Source organism: Candoia aspera, chromosome 1, assembly GCF_035149785.1.
Source record: "Candoia aspera isolate rCanAsp1 chromosome 1, rCanAsp1.hap2, whole genome shotgun sequence".
NCBI lineage: Eukaryota > Metazoa > Chordata > Lepidosauria > Squamata > Boidae > Candoia > Candoia aspera.
The window spans coordinates 90,705,619-90,726,141 of record NC_086153.1 but is presented as its reverse complement, the minus strand read 5'-3'; the positions used below and the strand labels follow the sequence as shown (position 1 = coordinate 90,726,141).

At 37.6% G+C, this 20,523-nt stretch overlaps 1 protein-coding gene across 5 annotated transcripts in view; it reads right to left on the bottom strand.

The window, feature by feature from the left end:
* The window catches only part of REPS1 (RALBP1 associated Eps domain containing 1), a 51,993-nt gene that overhangs the window by 14,148 nt on the left and 17,322 nt on the right, over window positions 1-20,523 (bottom strand). For 3 of the 5 annotated variants that reach the window (XM_063309369.1, XM_063309377.1, XM_063309400.1), the window contains 6 exons: window positions 19,146-19,273; window positions 16,821-16,983; window positions 16,248-16,311; window positions 11,076-11,230; window positions 8,868-9,004; window positions 3,130-3,210 (listed from right to left, as the gene is read on the bottom strand). In XM_063309369.1, the coding sequence (XP_063165439.1) occupies window positions 3,130-3,210; window positions 8,868-9,004; window positions 11,076-11,230; window positions 16,248-16,311; window positions 16,821-16,983; window positions 19,146-19,273 (728 nt within the window). The remainder of the gene's footprint in view (window positions 1-3,129; window positions 3,211-8,867; window positions 9,005-11,075; window positions 11,231-16,247; window positions 16,312-16,820; window positions 16,984-19,145; window positions 19,274-20,523) is intronic. The other 2 variants (XM_063309385.1, XM_063309392.1) reach the window with 1 other exon arrangement.

The following is a 20,523-nucleotide window of genomic DNA, read 5'->3' as shown; positions in this document are numbered from 1 at the left end:
ATAAACTTTCTCAAGCACATTATCCCTATCTATTTTCCTTTCCTTCTACTGTCGTTGCTTATGAGTTCCTTGGTTTACTCGCTAGATATCCATCTTCTCAATTCTTGCTAGAGTTTATGCATTCTCTTAAGAAGCAATTTATGCTTAGCATTTGTTCTGATTATTTTATCTACATAGTGGGACTATCAAAAAAGAGGCAAATCCACAAAGCAATGATTAAATTTTCTTTAATTTAGAGTCCCCCATTGGGGGAGATGGGCGGTGATATAAATTAAACAAACAAACAAACAAACAAATAAATTTCATTTACAGGGTTATCAGAAAATGGACTAAGTTGTGCTATAGAGAGGAAGTATAGCTTGAGCTTTATGGCTTAATACCTATTATTTAAATACTGTGTACAAGAACACCACACACAATACAGGTACTATAGCTCTCTATAAATCTCATGTATAACTCACTCACTCACTCAATAACTAACATTAAAATTTTGCACATATGCCATGCACACATTTGGAATCTTGCATAGTGAGTACCAGCTCTTTTTCTGACATTGCACAAAGATATACAGCACACTTGGAAAGCATATCTACTCCCTTCAACACCAAAGCAAAGTGTATTGGTAGTTACTAGTAAACAAGTATGAAACTTCCCAAAGCGGTTTTTATACAATATTGTGTTTATACAATATTGTGCTAAAACAATAATTTGTTAAGAAGCACATGAATCTTAATGCCTAATAATTTATGCAGAGAGACAGGCATCAACAAGGTAGGCAGAAATACCCTCCCCCTTCCTCAAAGTGAAAGAACCTTATATTTTTATTGTGCCTTTTACCGATTCTGAAGTGCTAGCTACAGTAAAACCACGTAAGATGAAAGTTCACAAAGCAAAATACGGGAAGCAAAAATTTGTTGCCTGTGAACTGAAACAGCATAGCTACAATCAGTTTGGTAATTTGGGGGACTACTAACAGAATAAATATTTCCATGTTTCAGGAAATGTTTGTTACTAAGCAACAATATAACATGAAATAAAGGAGTAAAGATGTTCTAGAACAGTGGTTCTCAAACATTTTGGTCTCAGGACCCCTTCCTTAAAATTACTGAGGACTCCGAAGAGCTTTGGGTTACGTGGGTTATATCTGTCAATATTAACTGTACTAGAAATTAAAATTGAGAAATTTTAAAATATTCATTTATTTGACTTTGAGGACCCCCTGAAAGGGTCTCAGAGACCCCCATGAGTCCCCAGACCACACTTGGAGAACCATTGCTCAAGAGCACTAATTCTTGCATTGTGGAGGAGACCTTGAGGGGGAAGCACAAATCAGTTCAAAGGGTTGTTATTATTATTATTAACAGTAGATTTTTATCTTGCCCTTTTTTATGTATGCCTTTTTTATATGAGTAAGATGCAAAGTTCTGGGACAAAAAGACCAAGAATATGATAGTTTGCTTCTATAAGAACACAATAACCAAAAAAGCTGCAGACATACGGATTATACAGAAACTTCTGACCACTGAAATCTTATTCTTTCTCTCCCACGACTTATCCTGGTTTGAAGAAATTAATCACAAATAACTTGTTCTTGTTCTCTTATAATGACCATGTGGAATTATATCTCAATTCACTAATTCCTATGCACAGAGCAGTGAATAACACATATTTATCATCACTTCCTATACAAAAGCATCTCAAACTGGATTACACTGAATAAAACACACAATAAAAATATAGAGTAAAAAGGAGAGGGGAAAGAAAAAAAGAACAGAAACAAAAAATCATTCTTCCAATATTCAAATAGAGAAGGCTTGAGTGAAAATTTAAGTCTTTAGCAAGTGCCTACAACTATTTATGAGGGGGAAAAAAAGGTGAAACTGAACTCAGACAAAACAGAACTGCTATTGATTTTGTGTGCTTGACCTCAGATTTTGGGAGATATACCAGTTCTGGATGGAGCTGTACTCTTCTTTAGAACAAGCTGGCAATCTGGGGTAGTCTTGGATCCAGCACTGATACTGTACAGACACATCACACAAATAGCAAGGAGGGCCCTTGTTGTGTTAATCAGTTGTAGTGTCCCTACCTGGAGGAGAGAGACCTGGATTTGGTGATTTGTGAACTAATAACCTCAAGGCTGGACTACTGCAATGCGTGGCAGCCCTTGAGGATGATTCAAAAATCGCAGATGGCTCAGAAAGCAGCAGCACAGTTGCAGAACAAGTTGTGAATGGTGCCTCCCTGAGGTCCCTATTATACTACCGATAAAGCAACCTCTGTACTTGTTGGTTGTTGTCTGAGCCCAATTCAAGGTGCTCACAATGATATATAAATATTTATATGCTTAGGCCTAAGAAGTTTACAGAACTGACTACTCCTACATAATCTGCAGTGTATACTTTGGTCATCAATAGAGCATTTCTTGTGGGTACTCCCTCATATACATTTGACATCAACAATCAATTCTGAGAAAATAATATGAGGGGCAATATTGGTTCTTTGGGGATGAGTTATTATGTTTAGTCTTGCTTTCTTGTGTGCAAGATCACATGATGAAGTATCTGCTGCCTGACAGGGCCCATAGCAACCATGCATTTCCATGAATACTGAAGCAAGTGGGAAAAGAAAATGCTTAAACCATGTAATTATGAGATGTAACTATAAAGGGTGTATGCATGTAAGGAGCTTTTGGGTGTAACAGAAAGAGAACTGAATCCAGAAAAACCAGATAGTCCTGGATGTCCATGTTCACAGTGGCTTTTGGCAAGTCACCATATTTACTTCTTTTTATTTCCAACACATTTATCAGTAAAAAAAACCAGCTAAAATGTTTTACCATCATTTTAAAAAAATCAGAGTTAAATACAAATCTCAAGATATTGGAGCACAGGAAAATATTAGAAAAGAACAGACCTAATTTCTTTCACGTTTAAAATATTCTGCTATTCTAGTTGTAGCGATAGACAAGACCCTCTAATGAATTTTAAAGCAGATCAAATTATTAAATGTCACCATTCCCCACTTTAGAATCACGCATCAACATGCAAAATCAAAACCAAAACCATTAATGAAAATTTGGAGTTAATAAAATTAATCTCAAACAAGCAAGCTAAGTGATTGACTTACAGGATCAGCTGGTGCAATGTTAGAATCAAATTGGGTCAGAGTTTGGGAACTTGAAGAGCGTTCACTAAATGTCTCCCACTGCTGAACAGACAGAGGAGAGACAAGTCAGCACAGAGTCACCCCAGGAGAAGATTTAGCAGAGTTCAGAGGTTGCAATGGCAGTTATTTTGCTTGGGGGTAAAAAAAGGCCAAAATATACATTTCAACAGTTTTCAGTCTCTGTCTTACAAAGTCTTTTAAAGCAATGTGAAATACTGTATGGACTAAACAAATCAATTTGAAAGTGAAAGTCAGTATATTTAGAAATTTTTAAAAAAATCAAACTATAGAAAACAGAAGCTTTTAAAACATCCGATGTTGCTATTGCTACAAATGCGTAAGATTCCTTGCTTTTATGGAATCTTGTATGTATGTATGTATATATATATTTCATTTAAATAAAAACTAGGAATACATTTTCTTCATAGAAGATCAGAAATACAAAGAAATATTATTTTATATTAGAATAATATTAAAAGAATCACATGCAAATTGCCAATGCAATACCTGAAAACGTTTCTAATAAAGTACATTGTATACATAAATAAAATATTTATTTAATAATTGAAATAATGCAAAGGATTATAAGCTCAAACTTTTCAATGTAAAAAGGAAAGACTGCTTTGGCAATCATTTCAGTAGGATTCAAGACATGCCCTGTTGAAATATATAACTGCCAAGTAATTTTTTTCATGCATAAACTAAGACAAAGGCAAAACAGAAATCATCAGGCATCAAAGCAATAGAGGATTTGGTCTAAGATTCAAAAAGTCAAGACTACTTCTTGGAAAGGAAGGAAATGTTAATCTCTCTGAGTTAGTGGAATGGTGAGTTAACTATCAGACATATCAAAACATTGCAACAAATGGACTGAGTATGTTTTCCCAGCAAATCAAGAGCTGCTTATGCTGCGCAGCTGGGAGAAAGTTTGGCTGACCATAAGAGGTGGACCGAGTTAGAGAAACAGTTGCTCTTGGGTAAACAAATTATATGTAGCTGGGAGAGTGCACAAAAGGTAGTTAATATGGGTAACATTTGTACATGTTGTTCTGTCATTAGTTAAGAACTCTAAAACCTAGTACATCTTATATGAATATTCTGAAGATAATGCAAATATAAAATATTAAAAAAAAAAACATCCAGAGATGATAATGTAGAAATCTAATGTACTATTTAGGGGATTTTTAAAAAGAAATACTTATACAGTATTAGGTATAATGGGCAAATTCAAAGAGCCATAGGGCAAGACTAATGAATGAAGGAATGTTAGATTTGTGTTTCTTCAGTAGCAGCTTCCTAAACTTGATTCGGCATGTTCCAAAAGCAATCTGCGTGCTGCACAGAATGAGCGATTCAAGGAATTCTGCTGGAACTGTAAAATTCCCTTGCATGAATTAAATGTTCAGATCTTATCCAATACTGTATATTGTCTGTTGCATAATCTAAGATTTTTCTTGTAAGTAGAAAGCAGCTTAGTACCTCCCCAACTTTTCCAGGATAAAGTCAGGAACTTAGCAAGCAGCAAACAACTTTCTACTGACAAGCAGAAAACAGTGAAAAGAAATTTGATATACATTAAATGTCTTGACTGTGTTCTGTGTAATCCTAATTTCCCTTGGATTTCATGCTTCCATGACAATGCCTGTCTTTTTCTTATTGCCCTGCTCATATTATCAATCTAATTTTACTGAGCCTCTTCACCTTCATTTAATTCTCAGGTGCTGTCATACTAATTTCTAATAAGTATCACATTAATGGGCCCCAACTATGCAAGATCATTTACAAAGTCATTGATATCACTGATCCATTAAGAGTGAGTTAATGTGGTCAAACCTGGACATAATCAAAGAAGGAAGTTTTGTAGGAAAGTTTTTGACTGTTACTATTTAAATAACCGAATTATATTGATTTTAATGTTCAATTTTTAACTGTATTGATTTTTACCATTATTTTTTATATTTCACATCTAGAATGCTTACACACATAGAAAAGTGGGGTATAGATTTAATTGATCAATAAAAAAATAAATACAATTTTTGAGACAAAAAGACTGGAAAGAGTAAATTGGTGAGCAAATAATGGAGTTTGTATGGGATCACTCTAACCAACAAATAATAGGTTTGTGGTTTTTTGAGCAGATTTTTGGGGGTATATAAAAAGTCAGGACAACAGAATGTTGTGAGCTCAAAACTGGTCATTCTAAGTATTTCAAAATTGGAATAAAACACTTGTGTTTTGGAGATTTTATTCCAGTTTGACGCAAAACACACTAGCTCTTTTGAATATTCTGTCTGTATGAGGTATTATGATTGGCCTCTTTTATAGGGATCCCCCACTACACTTGCTGCCAATGTTTCCAACCTAACAAGTACACCAGCAGAGACTGGTTTCATCTCTGCTGCTATTGACCAAAAGTCTTTCTGGAGATTGCTACCTGTTTTGGGGCTGTATGAATCTAACTGCCTATGTTGGGAAACAGCACACTCTCCCCACCTCCTATTATAATAATGTGTTTCTTCTCCTCTCTGCTTAGGCCAAAGCTCTTAGTAATCTATTAGGGCTAGGGTTGGACTAACTTTTCCCCTCCCTTCCGTAAACTTAAAAAAATAGAAAAGGAACATTAGTTGCTGGATTACATAATTCAGCTTGAAAATCTTACTCTGATTCTGCCTCTCCCCCTCCTCCTATTTGCTTAGGCTGCCGAGCCATCTAATTATCCTATTGTTGTAATGAAGGTTTGTATGTTTTGAATGATGAGTATTTTCTATTCTCTGTTGTTCCAAAATGGAGGCAGACAATCTTTTCAGGACCAGTGGACACATTTGGAATTTTGAAAGAACATGGCAGGCAATCTCAAATAACGGCTGTTGAGTAAAGCAACTGGTAAGGTTGTTCTCAGATGCCCATTTCTAGCCTCCCAGGATGTTCTCTACCTACTATTAATAAATTAACCTAAAAGATAGTAAATTCAGGTGGGGCAGGGAGCCTGGTGCTCATGGATACCACATTGTCTACTGCTACTCCATAGGTCCAAACCATAATCCATAATGGAAACAGCAGAGATCCAAAAATGGTTTAATATAAGGAAAATCTTCATAGTTGTGAGAACTATTTGGCAATGAAACTGTCTAGCTTGGGACTCTGCAGAAACATCTAACACTGACCACTGCTTTAGACTAGGAGATCCTTGAAATGTAATTCTGAATTCTAACACAAATGGCCTATTGAAACACATATACAAACATTAATAGGAATTGCTACTGGCAAATAATTCTTGAAAAGACGAATATTTAGTACCATACTAATATGTTTTGCAATACAAACACTGTTCAAGCTATTGAATGCTCCAAATAATCTCTGCCTTCCTCAGTTGCAATTGAATTTCAGCTTCAAGAAGAAATTCAGCAGTGAAAATTTCACTCAAGACATAAATGAAGGGACTTCAGGGAAAGAAATGGCGAGCTGACGACCACGGTGGAATGAAGAGCTGGCAAGCAGACTGACTCTTTGTAATTCCTCTCCGGGCAAGGAGAGGACTTGAGATCACCCACAAGTGCTCCAGACAGTTGCTCCTTGTGAGGAGACTGCAAGACAGCAGTCTCTGGCAGGTTTAGAGCTCTGGAGATGAGGAAATAGCCATCTTGCTCAAACTACGGTCAACACCTTTAAAAGGACACTGTGTTCACATACATTCTTTTCTAATCACTTTTGGAAATTGCTTGTTAACTGCTTTTCAGCTATTAGGAACCTCTGGATCACAGGTTTTACAGCACTGGGTGAGTTTCCTTCAATCCTTAGTGAAATAAGTTTCAACTACAAGTTAAAGGATTAAAAAAAATTATATTGGAATGAACAGCAAAAGGGTGATTAGAACTTTGATTCTGGAAAGTTACAAATGGACTAAGGGTCAAGATGGATTTGAAATAAAATTTTGGAATTAATTATAAGAATCCTTCCTGTGGGAAAATGCTTTTGTTTTGAATTCTTTAAAAAAACATGATAGGATGGGACTTTGAAGGTTGGACACCAGAGGGAACTATAAGAAACTAAAGATTACAATTAAAGAAAAAGAACACTTAAATTCGACTTACAAATACAGAATGAACCAAAATATTTTAATATTGGACATATTGAAGGATATTTTTGAACAATGAATCCAGGAGTTAATTTTAAGAGTGTCTGCCTCTATAATAGACTGTGTTTAAATGATGTTATGGAAGTGGAACAAGTTTTACCTGACAAGATTGAGACTGATCTGAAAGTGTATTTAAAAATGACAGGCTACAAGAATGATACAGAAAAAGATGCTACACTGGACATACAAAAGAAACTGGCTGATGTCTTAATAATTAAAAGGGATATACAAATAACAAACCAAGAGAGTGACCTGTATAATTTTCTTATATTGGATTTACAAAAGAGGCTTGTTAAAGCTTTGAAGAATTTTGTGAGGAGACACGAAGAAAAAATGAAAAGGAATCAAGTTCTAGGATATTATTTGAAAGGACTAAAGATCAATATTGCTAAAAGTAAGAGGAAGGAATTTAAAGTTGGTTTATTTTATCAAGGTTAAAATAGGTATGTTGTTATCTCTGGTAACCCTTAATGGACTTTAGCTGACATCAGGCCTGAAATGATGAGGCTTTAAGGATTTGTTTATAGATAAGAGATGGGATATGGGAAGAAGAGATCATTTCTTGTATTTTAAGAAGAGGTGATGAGTTACTAAAATTGTTTATACTTGTGATAAAGGAGGAAGTCATTTCTTTATATATTTCTTTATTATATTGTTTTTTATTTCTTTTCTATTTTTCCTTTTCTGTGCTTTCTTTTTTTAGTTTGCATTAGTTTGCATTAGTTTTTATTGTTGCAATGTAATTTTTAATAACATTACTATAAGAAACAATATAAATGAAGAAATAACATTTTTTTTAAAATGAGCCTTCACCAAACAAGTGTGCGCCAGATGTATTGAACTATAATTCCTAGTCAATGGACAGACCTATTTAAATGGAACCCTGATTGCACTAGATAAGGGCAAAAAGACTTGCTTATACTTTCTGGTCTAGGTCGCAAGAGGTAGTAGAACCTAGCCAATTTTAGATGATCTCAGAAAGTTAAAACAGGATTGGAGCTGACTAGCATTTTGGTGGCAAACCACTAGAAACTTCCCAAATTTTAGACTGGAATGGGAAATCAAAAAATGGAAGTCAAAAGAAAGTAATAGCAAATCACATCCATACTGTTGCTAAGAAAACAATATTGATAGTCATCAGGAGTTCAAGTCACCTCAAGAGGGGCTTTAGCTTTTACTGTGGTCTAAGAGCCACCCCACAAAAAAAGAACTGAGATCACTCCAAAAGGAACTTCTCCAACTTTTATCTTATGCATAGGTGATATGTCTTCCACATTACAGGCATATGAAATCACCCCCAAGAAATGTACTAGCAAAGGACCTAAAGCAGGATTTAGAACAGAAGTCACTGACAGACAGAATAATTTTTCTTTAAAGACCAGGGAAAGAAAAGGAGAAAAGTGTGCTTTTGTGTACAATCCCAATATATTCTCCAGTTATTATAAAGGTTATACATGGGAACACTCAAACCAACACCAAATTTAGAATGCAACCCAACCTATATTGTGCTATATATTCATTCTTAAAGTAGGAACTTCTAGAAAATAAGGTGTATTTTGCTAACCTCGCTGCTTTGATTCAGTTCAGGCCATGTTTGATTAAGTGATGGCATTGATGGCGATTTGCTTGGCGGTGCTTCTGCTGGGGAACTTGCAAAACCTACCTCAGCAGATTGATCCCCCACTTCTGAAACAGGAACCACTATAAAAGCCAAACATAACATTGTGGCAATATCTTAAAAATGTGTTTTAATAATTTGTTTCACACAGCAATTTCATAATTATGGAAGTGTTCGTATAACATAATTTATGAACATTTATCAACTTATTGCAGAGATCCTCATTTGCACACAGAACTTTACTGAATTTACTTTATTTCTCCAGCTTATTGCAGCACATTTTGCTCCATTGTAAATATTCTAGAACTTGGGTTCCCAATGAGGTACGTGGGGAATCACAGGGTTTGTGGGCATTTCTGTCATTTGTTCGGCTCTCTGCCCACTATATTAAAAAAGTCTTTTAAATTTTTTTAAAAGAATTACAGCATACTGCAAACCAAAGTGCCACCTACCACATCAATTTTATTCCTATTAATGACTCTAGGCCCCATGGACATTCTCAGAAAACAAAATAGTAATTAGATAGTCCATTGTTTTGTTTTGAACTGTACCAGCTAGTCTGGAAAAAGGGAGAATAAAAACTAGTAGCAAGTGTCTTTGGGCTAGAAAGAATGCTTTGGTTATTCTGTATGTGTGTATATGAGTATTTTTTATTGTTTTTATATTTTTGCCTGCTAACTCCCCTTACTTGTTTTGATACATGTACTGTGTAGATTTTGCCTCTGTTGCATGTTTCTCAGCATCACCAATTTACCTGCCATAAAGTAGCTGTTTTGTTTTGTCTGCTCTGTTCTTAAATTTTTGAGCAAGTTATTTTTCTTTCAGCCTTACCAATTTGCCTTCCTGTAACATTGTGCTTTGTGGTTGGTTACCCCAAAATCTGAGATGTGCCACTAGCCTGAAAAGGCTGAACATTCCTGTTTTTAGAGAAGTAACCAGAAAAACTATACTGCACAAGGACAGCTCCTTCCATCTTCTGGATTCAACCTATTTCATATAAGTGCAACAGAAATTTAAGAATTCCAAGGCAAAATAACTTAATACTTTCCCATTTTGAAAGTTTTCCTTATAACTTAACTTTATATGTTCTACATGTTGAAAGAAAAGAATTATTTTCTTTCAACAACAAAAATGCTGCAGAAAGAAAGTCCAACAGCTTTCTTGTTTCATATATTTGATGACTAACAAGCATGAGAACCATCATAGGGAGCAGCATCTACAAAATGCTATGAGATTGCAAAGAACTTTTGCAAAGACAGGAGACAGTGCAAATTTTCTGTTCTACTAATAGTCTCTTATGGAAATCTGTTCCAGAAATTCTCACTCCTTATAGGATAGCAATTGGCCTCATATGCAGAAAAAATATTAGCTTCTTCATGGCATTAGAGTATGATTCTTAAGTGTGTTAATTCTAAAATATCACAGAAACACACAGCCATTCCCTGGCTATGAAAAGGAAGTTGCTAGCATGGGGTATCATGTATGTTTTACTAGTAACTATTTCTGTATTTTTACTAGTAACTATCATCTTTATTTCTATATTTTCAATTGTTTGACTAAAATTGTAGCACAGGATACACAGAACTATTACAGGAGAAAGATATTTCTCTCTCTATTAAGCAGACACGTAGCATTACAAGAATCTATAAAATATTTTGAAGCAAGCTGAATAATAGTTTCAAAAAAAATTTTCAAAGGATTTTTCACATTAAGACAAAGATCTAGCAAAGATCTCATGCAAAATCCATGTTTCCTTAAAACATATTAATTGTTAAACACACATATAGTTTACATGGTAGAAAATAAGAACTAGCTAGAAATACAAACTTTAGCCACCTAGAGTTGTTGGCAAATGGGCAGCCTTAGCAAGCATGGGAAGCAATACATAAAAATTAACTGAAATTTGAGTAACAAACATTTTATTTTCTGTAATAGAATGCTTGAATAAATGCAAGTAGTATCAGTTTGCATTATTGAGGAACTAATATATTTTACATATACTGTATAAGGACAGAAACTCCTGCCTCAAAAAGAAGATCAGCTTAATGTATACATACAAGAGAATGAAATAAAACAATTGCAGTGTAAAAGCAGTACACTTTGTTACAGATCCTTTAGCAACTAATCCAGAGCAAAAAAAAAAAAAAAAAGTACCTGCTGAGTCCTCCAAATCAATCAGCTTGGGCATTAAACTTTCAGGTAGTTTTTCCGGCAAGTCATAACCATTCTTCCTAGCAACCACTAAATGGAAAGCAGCACAGAACTCATCCAGTGTTAATGCACCATCTTTATCAAAATCTGACAGCTCCCTGAAATGAAATTATATGGCTTTATTGTACTTCTCTGAAAATAACTTTTCTGTATTTTCCAATAGTCTTTCAAATAGAGAAAAAGTAATTTGAATTAGTTCTAGCAAATATCGGACTCTATTAAAAGATGGCTTTTACTGGGAAAACCTTAGCCTTGCAGTCTGGCATATTGTATTCAAAACACAATCAGTTGAATCCCAAGAATCCATGAGCTCGTGGAATGCTCCTACTGGAAGAAGAGCAATAACCATTAAAAAAAAAAACTCATTTCCCCATTAAAAAAAAAACTTGAAAAATTGCTCCAAAGAGTTATATGATTTCTCCAATACTAGAACAGAGTTGATGCAAGGAGAATTATTGGGAAAGGCAAACTGGCAAAAACTGCCTTCCATCCCTCTTTGCCAAAAGGAGTTTCTGATGGATCAGAAACCCATCTATTCACATAATCTTAACTCAGAATCAAATCCATGGTGTTCAGTATTGTGGAAACCTTGAAGAGAACCCTAATTTTCTTCTGTGCAAGGAAAGCTAACAAATATTTATCTATTTGACAGAAAAAGAGAAGAGTTAAACTTGGACAACTATTTTTTTTTTAAAGAATGTGCAGGGAGTATCTTACCTGAAGCAGCATTCAAAACACCTGCCTCTTTATGCTTGCAGTGATAAGTCAGGACCAGAAATATTGGAACAAGGATAACTGTTTTGGCATTTGGCCTCTGTACACCACCACATTGAGGTTGAAAGGAAACACACCCAGATGGGAGCGAAGTCAGGGCTTTCAGCTGTAATTCAAGGGGCTTGACAAAAGTGGGGCACTAACCATTCAGGAAGTACAGCCAGTGGCATACGCACACCCCCATCGTTGGTGGCTCATAAGTAATGGAACAAATGGCTGACAAGCAGCTGCATGGCCAGGTGTGGCCTGTTTCCTGGGTACCCCATAACCAATCAAGCAGATAAAATGCCTGGAGATGGTTCTAAGTGTTACATTTGCATTTGGTAGCTGTTCACTGGAACTCTCAACATGGGGTCCAAAGAGGTGTCCATGCGAGTGAAGGAGGCCACCATTAGGCTGAGAAAACAAAATAAACCCATCAGACACATAGCAAAAACTTTGGGAGTGGTGAATACAACAGTTTGGAACATCCCGAAAAAGGAGGCATTAACTGGCAAGCTCAGCAACAGCAAAAGGCCTGGAAGACCACAGAAGACAACTAAAGTGGATGACCGCAGAATTCTGTTCATGGTGAAGAGGAACCCTTTCCCAACATCTAGCCAGGTCAAGAACGCTCTTGAGGAGGTAGGCCTGTCATTGTCAACATCTAGAGTCAAGAGACGGCTTTATGAATGTAAATACAGAGGCTTCACAACAAGATGCAAACCAGTGGTAATGCTCAAGAACAGAAAGGCCAGATTAGACTTTGCCAGCAAACACCTAAAAAAGCCTGCCCAGTTCTGGAATAAGATTCTTTGGACTGATGAAACCAAGATTAACTTGCACCAGAATGATGGGAAAAGTATGGAGAAGGAAAGGTACAGCTCATGATCCAAAGCATACCACATCATCTGTCAAACATGGTGGAGGCAGTGTTATGGCACTGGCATGTATGGCAGCCAATGGAACCGGGTCACTGGTGTTTATTGATGACCTGACTGCTGATAAAAGCAGCAGGACGAATTCTGAAGTGTATAGGGCTATACTTTCTGCTCAGATTCAGCCAAATGCTGCCAAACTGATAGGACACTGCTTTATATTACAGATGGATAATGACCCAAAACATACAGCAAAAGCTACCCTAGAGTTTCTCAAGGCAAAGAAGTGGGATGTTCTTCAATTCACCTGATCTCAACCCAACAGAGCATGCTTTTCACTTACTGAAGACAAGACTGAAAGCAGAAAGACCCACAAACAAGCAGCAGCTGAAGGCAGCTGCAGTAAAGGCCTGGCAAAGCATCTGGAGAGAGGAAACTCAGCATTTGGCCATGGGTTCCAGACTTCAGGCAGTCATTGACTGCAAAGGATTTTCATCCAGGTATTAAAGGTGATCCTTATGTTTGTAATGATGTTGGTTTGTTCCATTACTTATGAGCCACCAATGATGGGTGTGTGTGTATGCCACTGGCTGTACTTCCTGAATGGTTAGAGCCCCACTTTTGTCAAGCCCCTTGAATTACAGCTGAAAGCCCTGACTTCGTTCCCATCTGGGTGTGTTTCCTTTCAACTTCAGTGTGGTGGTGTACAGAGGCCAAATGCCAGAACAGTTATCCTTGTTCCAATTATTTCTGGTCCTGACTGCATGTAGTATGGAAAGTGCATCATACTGGGCTATTATCTTGCCCCTTAAGAAAATAGTAGGCAAACTGATGCCATCTAGACAACAACCCCTATGAGTCCCAGCTAGCATGGCTACTGGACAGTATCACTTGAAATTGTAGCCCCAAATATTTAGAGTATATCACGATTGCTTATTGCTTATTCCTGCTCTCAGGCATGCGGAAGTCTTTCCACAATCAGTGTGAGTGTGTGTGTGTGTGTGTGTGTGTTTAAAGCAATGACCCCAATATTGTTTGTCCCAATAATCTTAATGTGATTTTGTTGTTATATAGAATCAAGCTAGAGGAAAATCAGCAGCTCCTTCAAACTAGAATTTCATTAATGCTTTGACACTCTGATATGGTTAGGATTTTTTCATTCTCACCAGTAGCAGTGATGATTAACAATACATTATCTCACTTATACAGAGGTAATCCTCAATGATAAGAACAAAGAAATCATTATACATGTGAGCAGCATTTTATGAACCAAAGCCAGTGTATGCATAATTAGACCAAGTAAGTATGTGTATAATCAGAACTTTAGAGAAATTAGATCTACTAATTTACTAAAGAGCAGGTGGCAGCCATGGCCAGGACGGCCTTTGCGCAGCTTTGTGTTGTGCACCAGTTACGCCCTTTCCTGGATTGGAAGGCCCTTCAAACAGTCACTCATGCCCTTGTTATCTCCCACATAGACTACTGCAATGCGCTCTACACGGGGCTACCCTTGAAGAGTATCCAGAAGCTACAGCTGGTCCAAAACGCAGCCATGCAGGTTATTTTTGGCGCCCCTAGAAGGGCGCATATAATACCTTTACTGCGTGAGCTGCACTGGGTACCAGTCTGCTTCCGGGTCCAATTCAAGGTGTTATTACCTTTAAAGCCATACATGGCATGGGGCCAGGTTACCTGAGGGACCGCCTCTTCCCCATTACATCAGTCCGTCCCATTCGATCATGAAGGCGGCATGCTGCAGACCCCGTATACAAGAGAATGTTGTTTGGCGGGGTCCAGGAAGCGGGCCTTCTCTGCAGTAGCTCCTGCCCTATGGAACACGCTGCCCCCAGAGGTGAGGTTAACCCCACCACTCCTGACCTTCTGGAGGAACCTGAAGACTTGGCTCTGTCGTCTTGCCTGGGGCGGAAAAGGGAGTAGCTCCGCTTGGGGATGGCTGGCACCCTAGACCGCTCCTCACATACATGGTTGGTGTTAGATCTTGCCACTTGGACTTCATTTTTACTGCTATCTTTATAGTTATTTATTAATGCTGTTTATATTTTTATATATTGTATTGTTTTTACATTTATCATTTTAATTGACTACTTTTGTTGTAAACTGCCCAGAGTCCCTCTGGTGGGAGGAGATGGGCGGTGACAAATTTGATAGATAGATAGATAGATAGATAGATAGATAGATAGATAGATAGATAGATAGATAGAATTAGCTCTGAATGAGTGGTTGCAGACAGAAAGATAAAGAATTAAGAATTCTGAACCTCAGCTTACAGAGAAATAAGCAGTGTGCTGCTTTTTGTTGTTTTGTTGGTAGAGGCATGATGAAGAGATCTGAACAGGTCCATCCATTGTTTGTTTACATTGCTGTATGAACCAGCAACTCCATCATGTCTTGTTCTAAAGAGAAGATGGAGCCAGAAGCTAAGAAGAAACCATAGTTTCTGATTCTAGTTATTCTTGAAAGGAAGCATTCGGATATGTAGATATGGTCACTGGAAGGAAGACTAGCAGGAGTGATCAGAACTGTATGTAACATCTTAGCATGCTGGTCATTTTTCCTAAATCAGCTTTCTGATTTATTAGTCCACACAAACAGGCCCAATAATTTTGTTTGTTAGAAAATTATGTTTGCAAATTTCAAAATTTGGGAGAGCCAGTTTGATGTAGTGGTTAAGGCACCAGGCTAGAAACCAGGAAAACTGTGAGTTCTAGTCCTGCCTTAGGCATAAAGCCAGCTGGTGACTTCAGGCCAGTCCCTCTCTCTCAGCCCTAGGAAGAAGGTAATGGCAAACCACTTCTGAAAAACTTGCCAAGAAAACTGCAGGTATCCAGGCATTCACCAGCAGTTAAGATTGACTTGAAGGAATGCAGACAAAATATTATTTGGACAATAATTGGGCCCAGATTATGTCAGGTATATTTAGTTCACACTGAAAACAAGAAGCTGAAGTTAGGATTAATTTGTCCCACTGACTGGAGCTAATACAGGTAATCCTCGTTTAGTGACTGCCTTGTTTAGTGACCATTCACAGTTACAACGTGACGAAAAAGTAACTTCTGAGCAACTGAGTAGTCCTTGCAGTTATGACCTTTACAGGTCTATAAAGCAAAAGAAGGGTGAAGTAAGATCATAAGCACAGCCTGTTTTGCTTAGTGACTGCTTCACTTAACCAAATTGCCAATCTCAACTGTGGTCGCTAAATGAGGACTGCCTGTAATTTGGATACATGTACTAAGTTTTATGTTTGGTTCTTTGGTAATTATAAGAAGATTTAATAAGAGATCAGATCAGATGGAACCTTACTCCTTGACTTTAATGGAAATATGACTGAACTTCTAAATTTACATTTATTTTTAAGACAAGAGGTTTTAATGTAAATGATAGCATTAGTTGCTAGGCATTTCAGGTTCAAAACATTATCAAAGCTCTTAAAACAATGAGCTCAAGTAGTTATACTTCAACTTACCAGATGTGTGAAAGTTCAAGAATAGGAAGTTTTGATTTTGTGAAAAATTCTTTAGCTGCAGAACCTAAAAATATTAAATTAATAATGTTTGACTTTGGAACTAGAATTGTAAGTGTAATTGTAAATTTAGTGTAAGCTTTATCTATGACACAAATATTAGTGATGTTTTAAAGATACACTAGGCTGGGGGCTGGAGATATAAAGAATCTAAAAATGGATTTGTAGGAAATCATTACAAAAAACTAAAGAAATCCACAAAAGCACTTACACAATACTTAATATGCTCTCCTATGAATAAAGAATTCCCTCTATTAACAGAAGGAGCTCTGATCTAACAGATTAATACCAAGAGAAGGTGAACGGGAATTTTTTGGACTTCTTCCCTCACCACCTCATTCCCTGGCTCAGCTTTCTTAAAGGTGCAGGGGAAAGCAAAGAAGAAGGCATCCCTCCTTCAGCTGCTGTATGCCAGGAACCTCTTTACTGAAAACTGAACTATTTACAATTTATAAAATCAGTCTGTTAGATAATTATGCAATTATCCATTGTATCATGTGTGCTTAAAAAGCTTACCTGGAATATATCCATTTAGATCAGGCTGAATAGTTTTAAACTGATTTACATAATATTGCCTTTGTTCATCTGTTATTTTCCAAGGATCATCGTAACTACTCGATTGCCTACGAATTTCATTTGTTGTTGTAGCTGATGCTACAGTTCGTACTGTAGTCTGGTCCTGTAATAAAATATTTTTCTTCAGCACTTTCTAGCTTTATTAACAATCTACAATTTCCTATATTTATTTGCCTATAAAAAGGAAACAACAGTTATTTATTAAAGTAGTCTTCTGACTGGTGCTAGTTGGGTGGAGCTGTAAAACTTCTTTTAATGTTTAAAGGGTCCTTACGACTATGAGCTGGCCACCTGCTCGCTAGATCCATGTCCCTCCTGGCTAACTAAAGCTGCCAGGTGTGGGTGGGTGGGTGCGCAGGCTCTAGTGGTGGTGAATTTTTCTTGAGTGAGGAGGTTGTTCCTCCGCCCCTTAAGGAGGTATTGGTCCACCCCCTCCTCAAGAAACCATCACTGGATCACACCACACTGGACACCTTTCATCCAGTATCTAACCTCCCCTTTTTGGAAAAGGTGATTGAGAAGGGGGTCGTGTAGCAGCTTCAGAGGACTCTGGATGAAGCAGTTTATCTGGACCCCTTTCAGGCCTTGGTAAGGGATGGAAACAGCATTGTTTGCACTTTTGGATGATCTCTGGTGGGAGCAGGATGGAGGTTGTGCATCTATCCTTGCTCTGCTTGACCTTTTAGCAGCCTTCAGTACCATCAACCATGGTATCCTTCTGGATCGGCTCTGGAAATTGGGGGTGGGCAGCACTATATTGTGCTAGTTCTCCTCCTTCCTCTGTGGTTGATTCCAGTTGGTGGTGACTGGAGAGGAGAGATCCCACTCTCAGCCCCTACTCTGCGGGGTTCCACAGGGTTTGGTGCTCTCCCCTATAGCTGATATACCCAACTATACCTTTCTGCCCCTGGTGATTTAAGTGATGCTGATGAAGTCCTTTCCTGGTGCCTGGAGGTTGCAGGGGCCTGGATGGGGAACAAAAGGCTTCAGCTGAACCCTGGCAAGAGTGACTCTGGGTTTTGGGGCCCTCCGGCTCAGGGACTATGCCATCTTTGGTACTGGATGGGGTTGTGCTGCCCCAAATAGACCCAATGCACAACTTGGGGGTCCTCCTAGACTCACAACTCCTGCTTGAAGAGCAGATGACAGTTGTGTCTAGGAGGGCTTTTGCACAACTTCGTGTTATGTGTCAATTGTGCCTGTTCCTGGACTGGGAGGCTCTGCTCACAGTTACTTGTGCCCTGGTCACCTCCCAAATGGACTACTGTAATGTGCTCTACATGGGGCTGCCCTTAAAGAGTATCTGGAAGCTTCAGCTGGTGCAAAATGCAGCAGCACAGGTAGTTATGTGTGCCCCTAGAACAGCACATGTTACACCTCTGCTCTGTGAGCTGCATTGCTTGCCAGTTTGCTTCTGGGTCCAATCCAAGGTGCTGGTTTTGACCTTTAAAGCCCTTCATGGCATGGGGCCAGGTAATCTGAGGGACCACATCCACCCAATTACATCTGCTCATCCCATGAGGTCTGGCAGGAGAGGTATGCTGCGGGTCTCGTCTTTGAAAGAGTTTCATTTGGCAGAACCCAGGAGACTGGCCTTTTCTGCCATGGCACCCACCCTGTGAAACATTGTCCCCCCAAGGTGAGATTGGCTCCATCTTTGACATCTTTCCAGAAGTCCCTTAAAACATGGCTGTGTCAGCATGCCTGGGGATCTCAAGGAAATGGTGATTTGATGAGATGGCTGTGTTGTTTTTAACATCAATTTTCTCACCTATCTTGTTATTAATAATTCTGTTGATGTCTTTTAATAGTAGTTTTAACATTTGGATTTTATGATTGTTTTTATTGTAAACCGCCTAAAGTCACTCTATTGTGAGATGGGCGGCTATATAAATGCGACAGATAAATAAATAAATAAATAAATAAATAAATAAATAAATACATTGAAATGACAACAGCCATATAAGCAACATAATGTATAATGTTATGAAAAAGTGTGCACAGAAGAGTTTTTAAAAAATCTAAACACAAAGAAAAGCTGAAAGCTGGTTTTACAAATGGGTTTTTAAAATTAAGATTCCTTGACCAAGAATCTTCAATGATATATGTTCAGTGCCAGACTACATTCTGGGAAAGGAAGAATGAATTAGAGCTTAATCTTAAAAAAACAAGCAAGGTCACAGCACAAATCTTTAGCAACAATATGAAAATGACTGACATTAATTGGAATGAAGCAAATCAAAGAATACTAATAAAATGTCACACCTGGACAGAAGCAGGATGCATGGTTAAAATAGTACTGGTTGGTGTGTTATCTGCAAAACTGACCCAGTTTTCTTGATGCGGTGGAGGTGAATGGCCAGACCACATTGGATCACCAGGATTACAGGAGCCTGAAAATCAGAATGCATTTCAGTTTCAAAATTTACTAAACAACCTATTCAAGAAATGTCTGTCTTGAAACACTTTAAGAAGTTAGTTGAAACAGTGGCTTAGGGGCTAGAAAAACTTCTTGCAGGATCCTAATAATATAGGTTCAAAAGAGATTTGAGCTCAACTACATAATTATCCTATTAACACTGCATTCTTGATTTCCTAGTTCACATAGTGATTTCATAATAATTCACTGTAGTGACATACCAATTGTGTTAATCATTATTTCTATAAAGGGTGGCTAACCAAGGCTTGGTTTCCAAATTTGTATGGGAGACAAGTTACAGTTTGTGGTTTTCTAGCATACCTAATTTGACTGTAACAAACTGGCCATCCCAAATCTGAATGTGTAACAAGAGGAGTGAATGAGCTCAAGACATAGTCCTGGTAAACAAAACTGGAATATCACAACGAAGCTGATCCAAGATACTTTCTGTAATAAAGATCAACAACGGGTGATTCTTTCACTTTTAACTTGATAAGAGATAAGGTTATTCTTGAGCATGGAGAAAAGAGCTTTATGTTTTAATTATTACGCCTTCTAATTATTATTCTACTCCTCCTCATCTGCCAGCAGCTTTATATTAACACTTATAACACCTTTTATGACTGATTCCTATTTACCTGAGTGCGCCTGACAGTCTTAAGCAGAGCACCTTGAAATTCCAGGGTGAACACAGGGAATAAAAAAACCCAGCTGTCAAAATAACAAATGCCCACCATTTTGGAGACTCCCTCAGTTTATCCATCTGAATCCCATCTTATAAATTGCAATATATGAGGAAATACTCATAAGGATATTGCTCTTAAAAGCATGCTACAACTACAAATTTGAACTGGGTTTTGAACACATGTGCTTGGGTTCATACAACACACTAAACCCTAAATATGGGTTAATACAATTACTGTGTTCACATTACATACTATGCGCAAACACATAAAGCATGTTGTGCTTACCATGATGGTTGGCTCACACAAACATACTAACATAGTAGTTGGGTTACAACAACACACTGAACTACAAACTACTCAGCCCCATTTTGGTTTTCTTGTAAACTTCAACTCAGCTATTACAAAGTTGAAATTAGTGATGGAATAAAGATACCCACCGCTCTGAACTATGTGAAAAAGGGAAGGTATAAATATCAATGGATGAACTTTAACTACTTCACAATTACTGAACTAGAATATATCAGCCTGATTATACTCA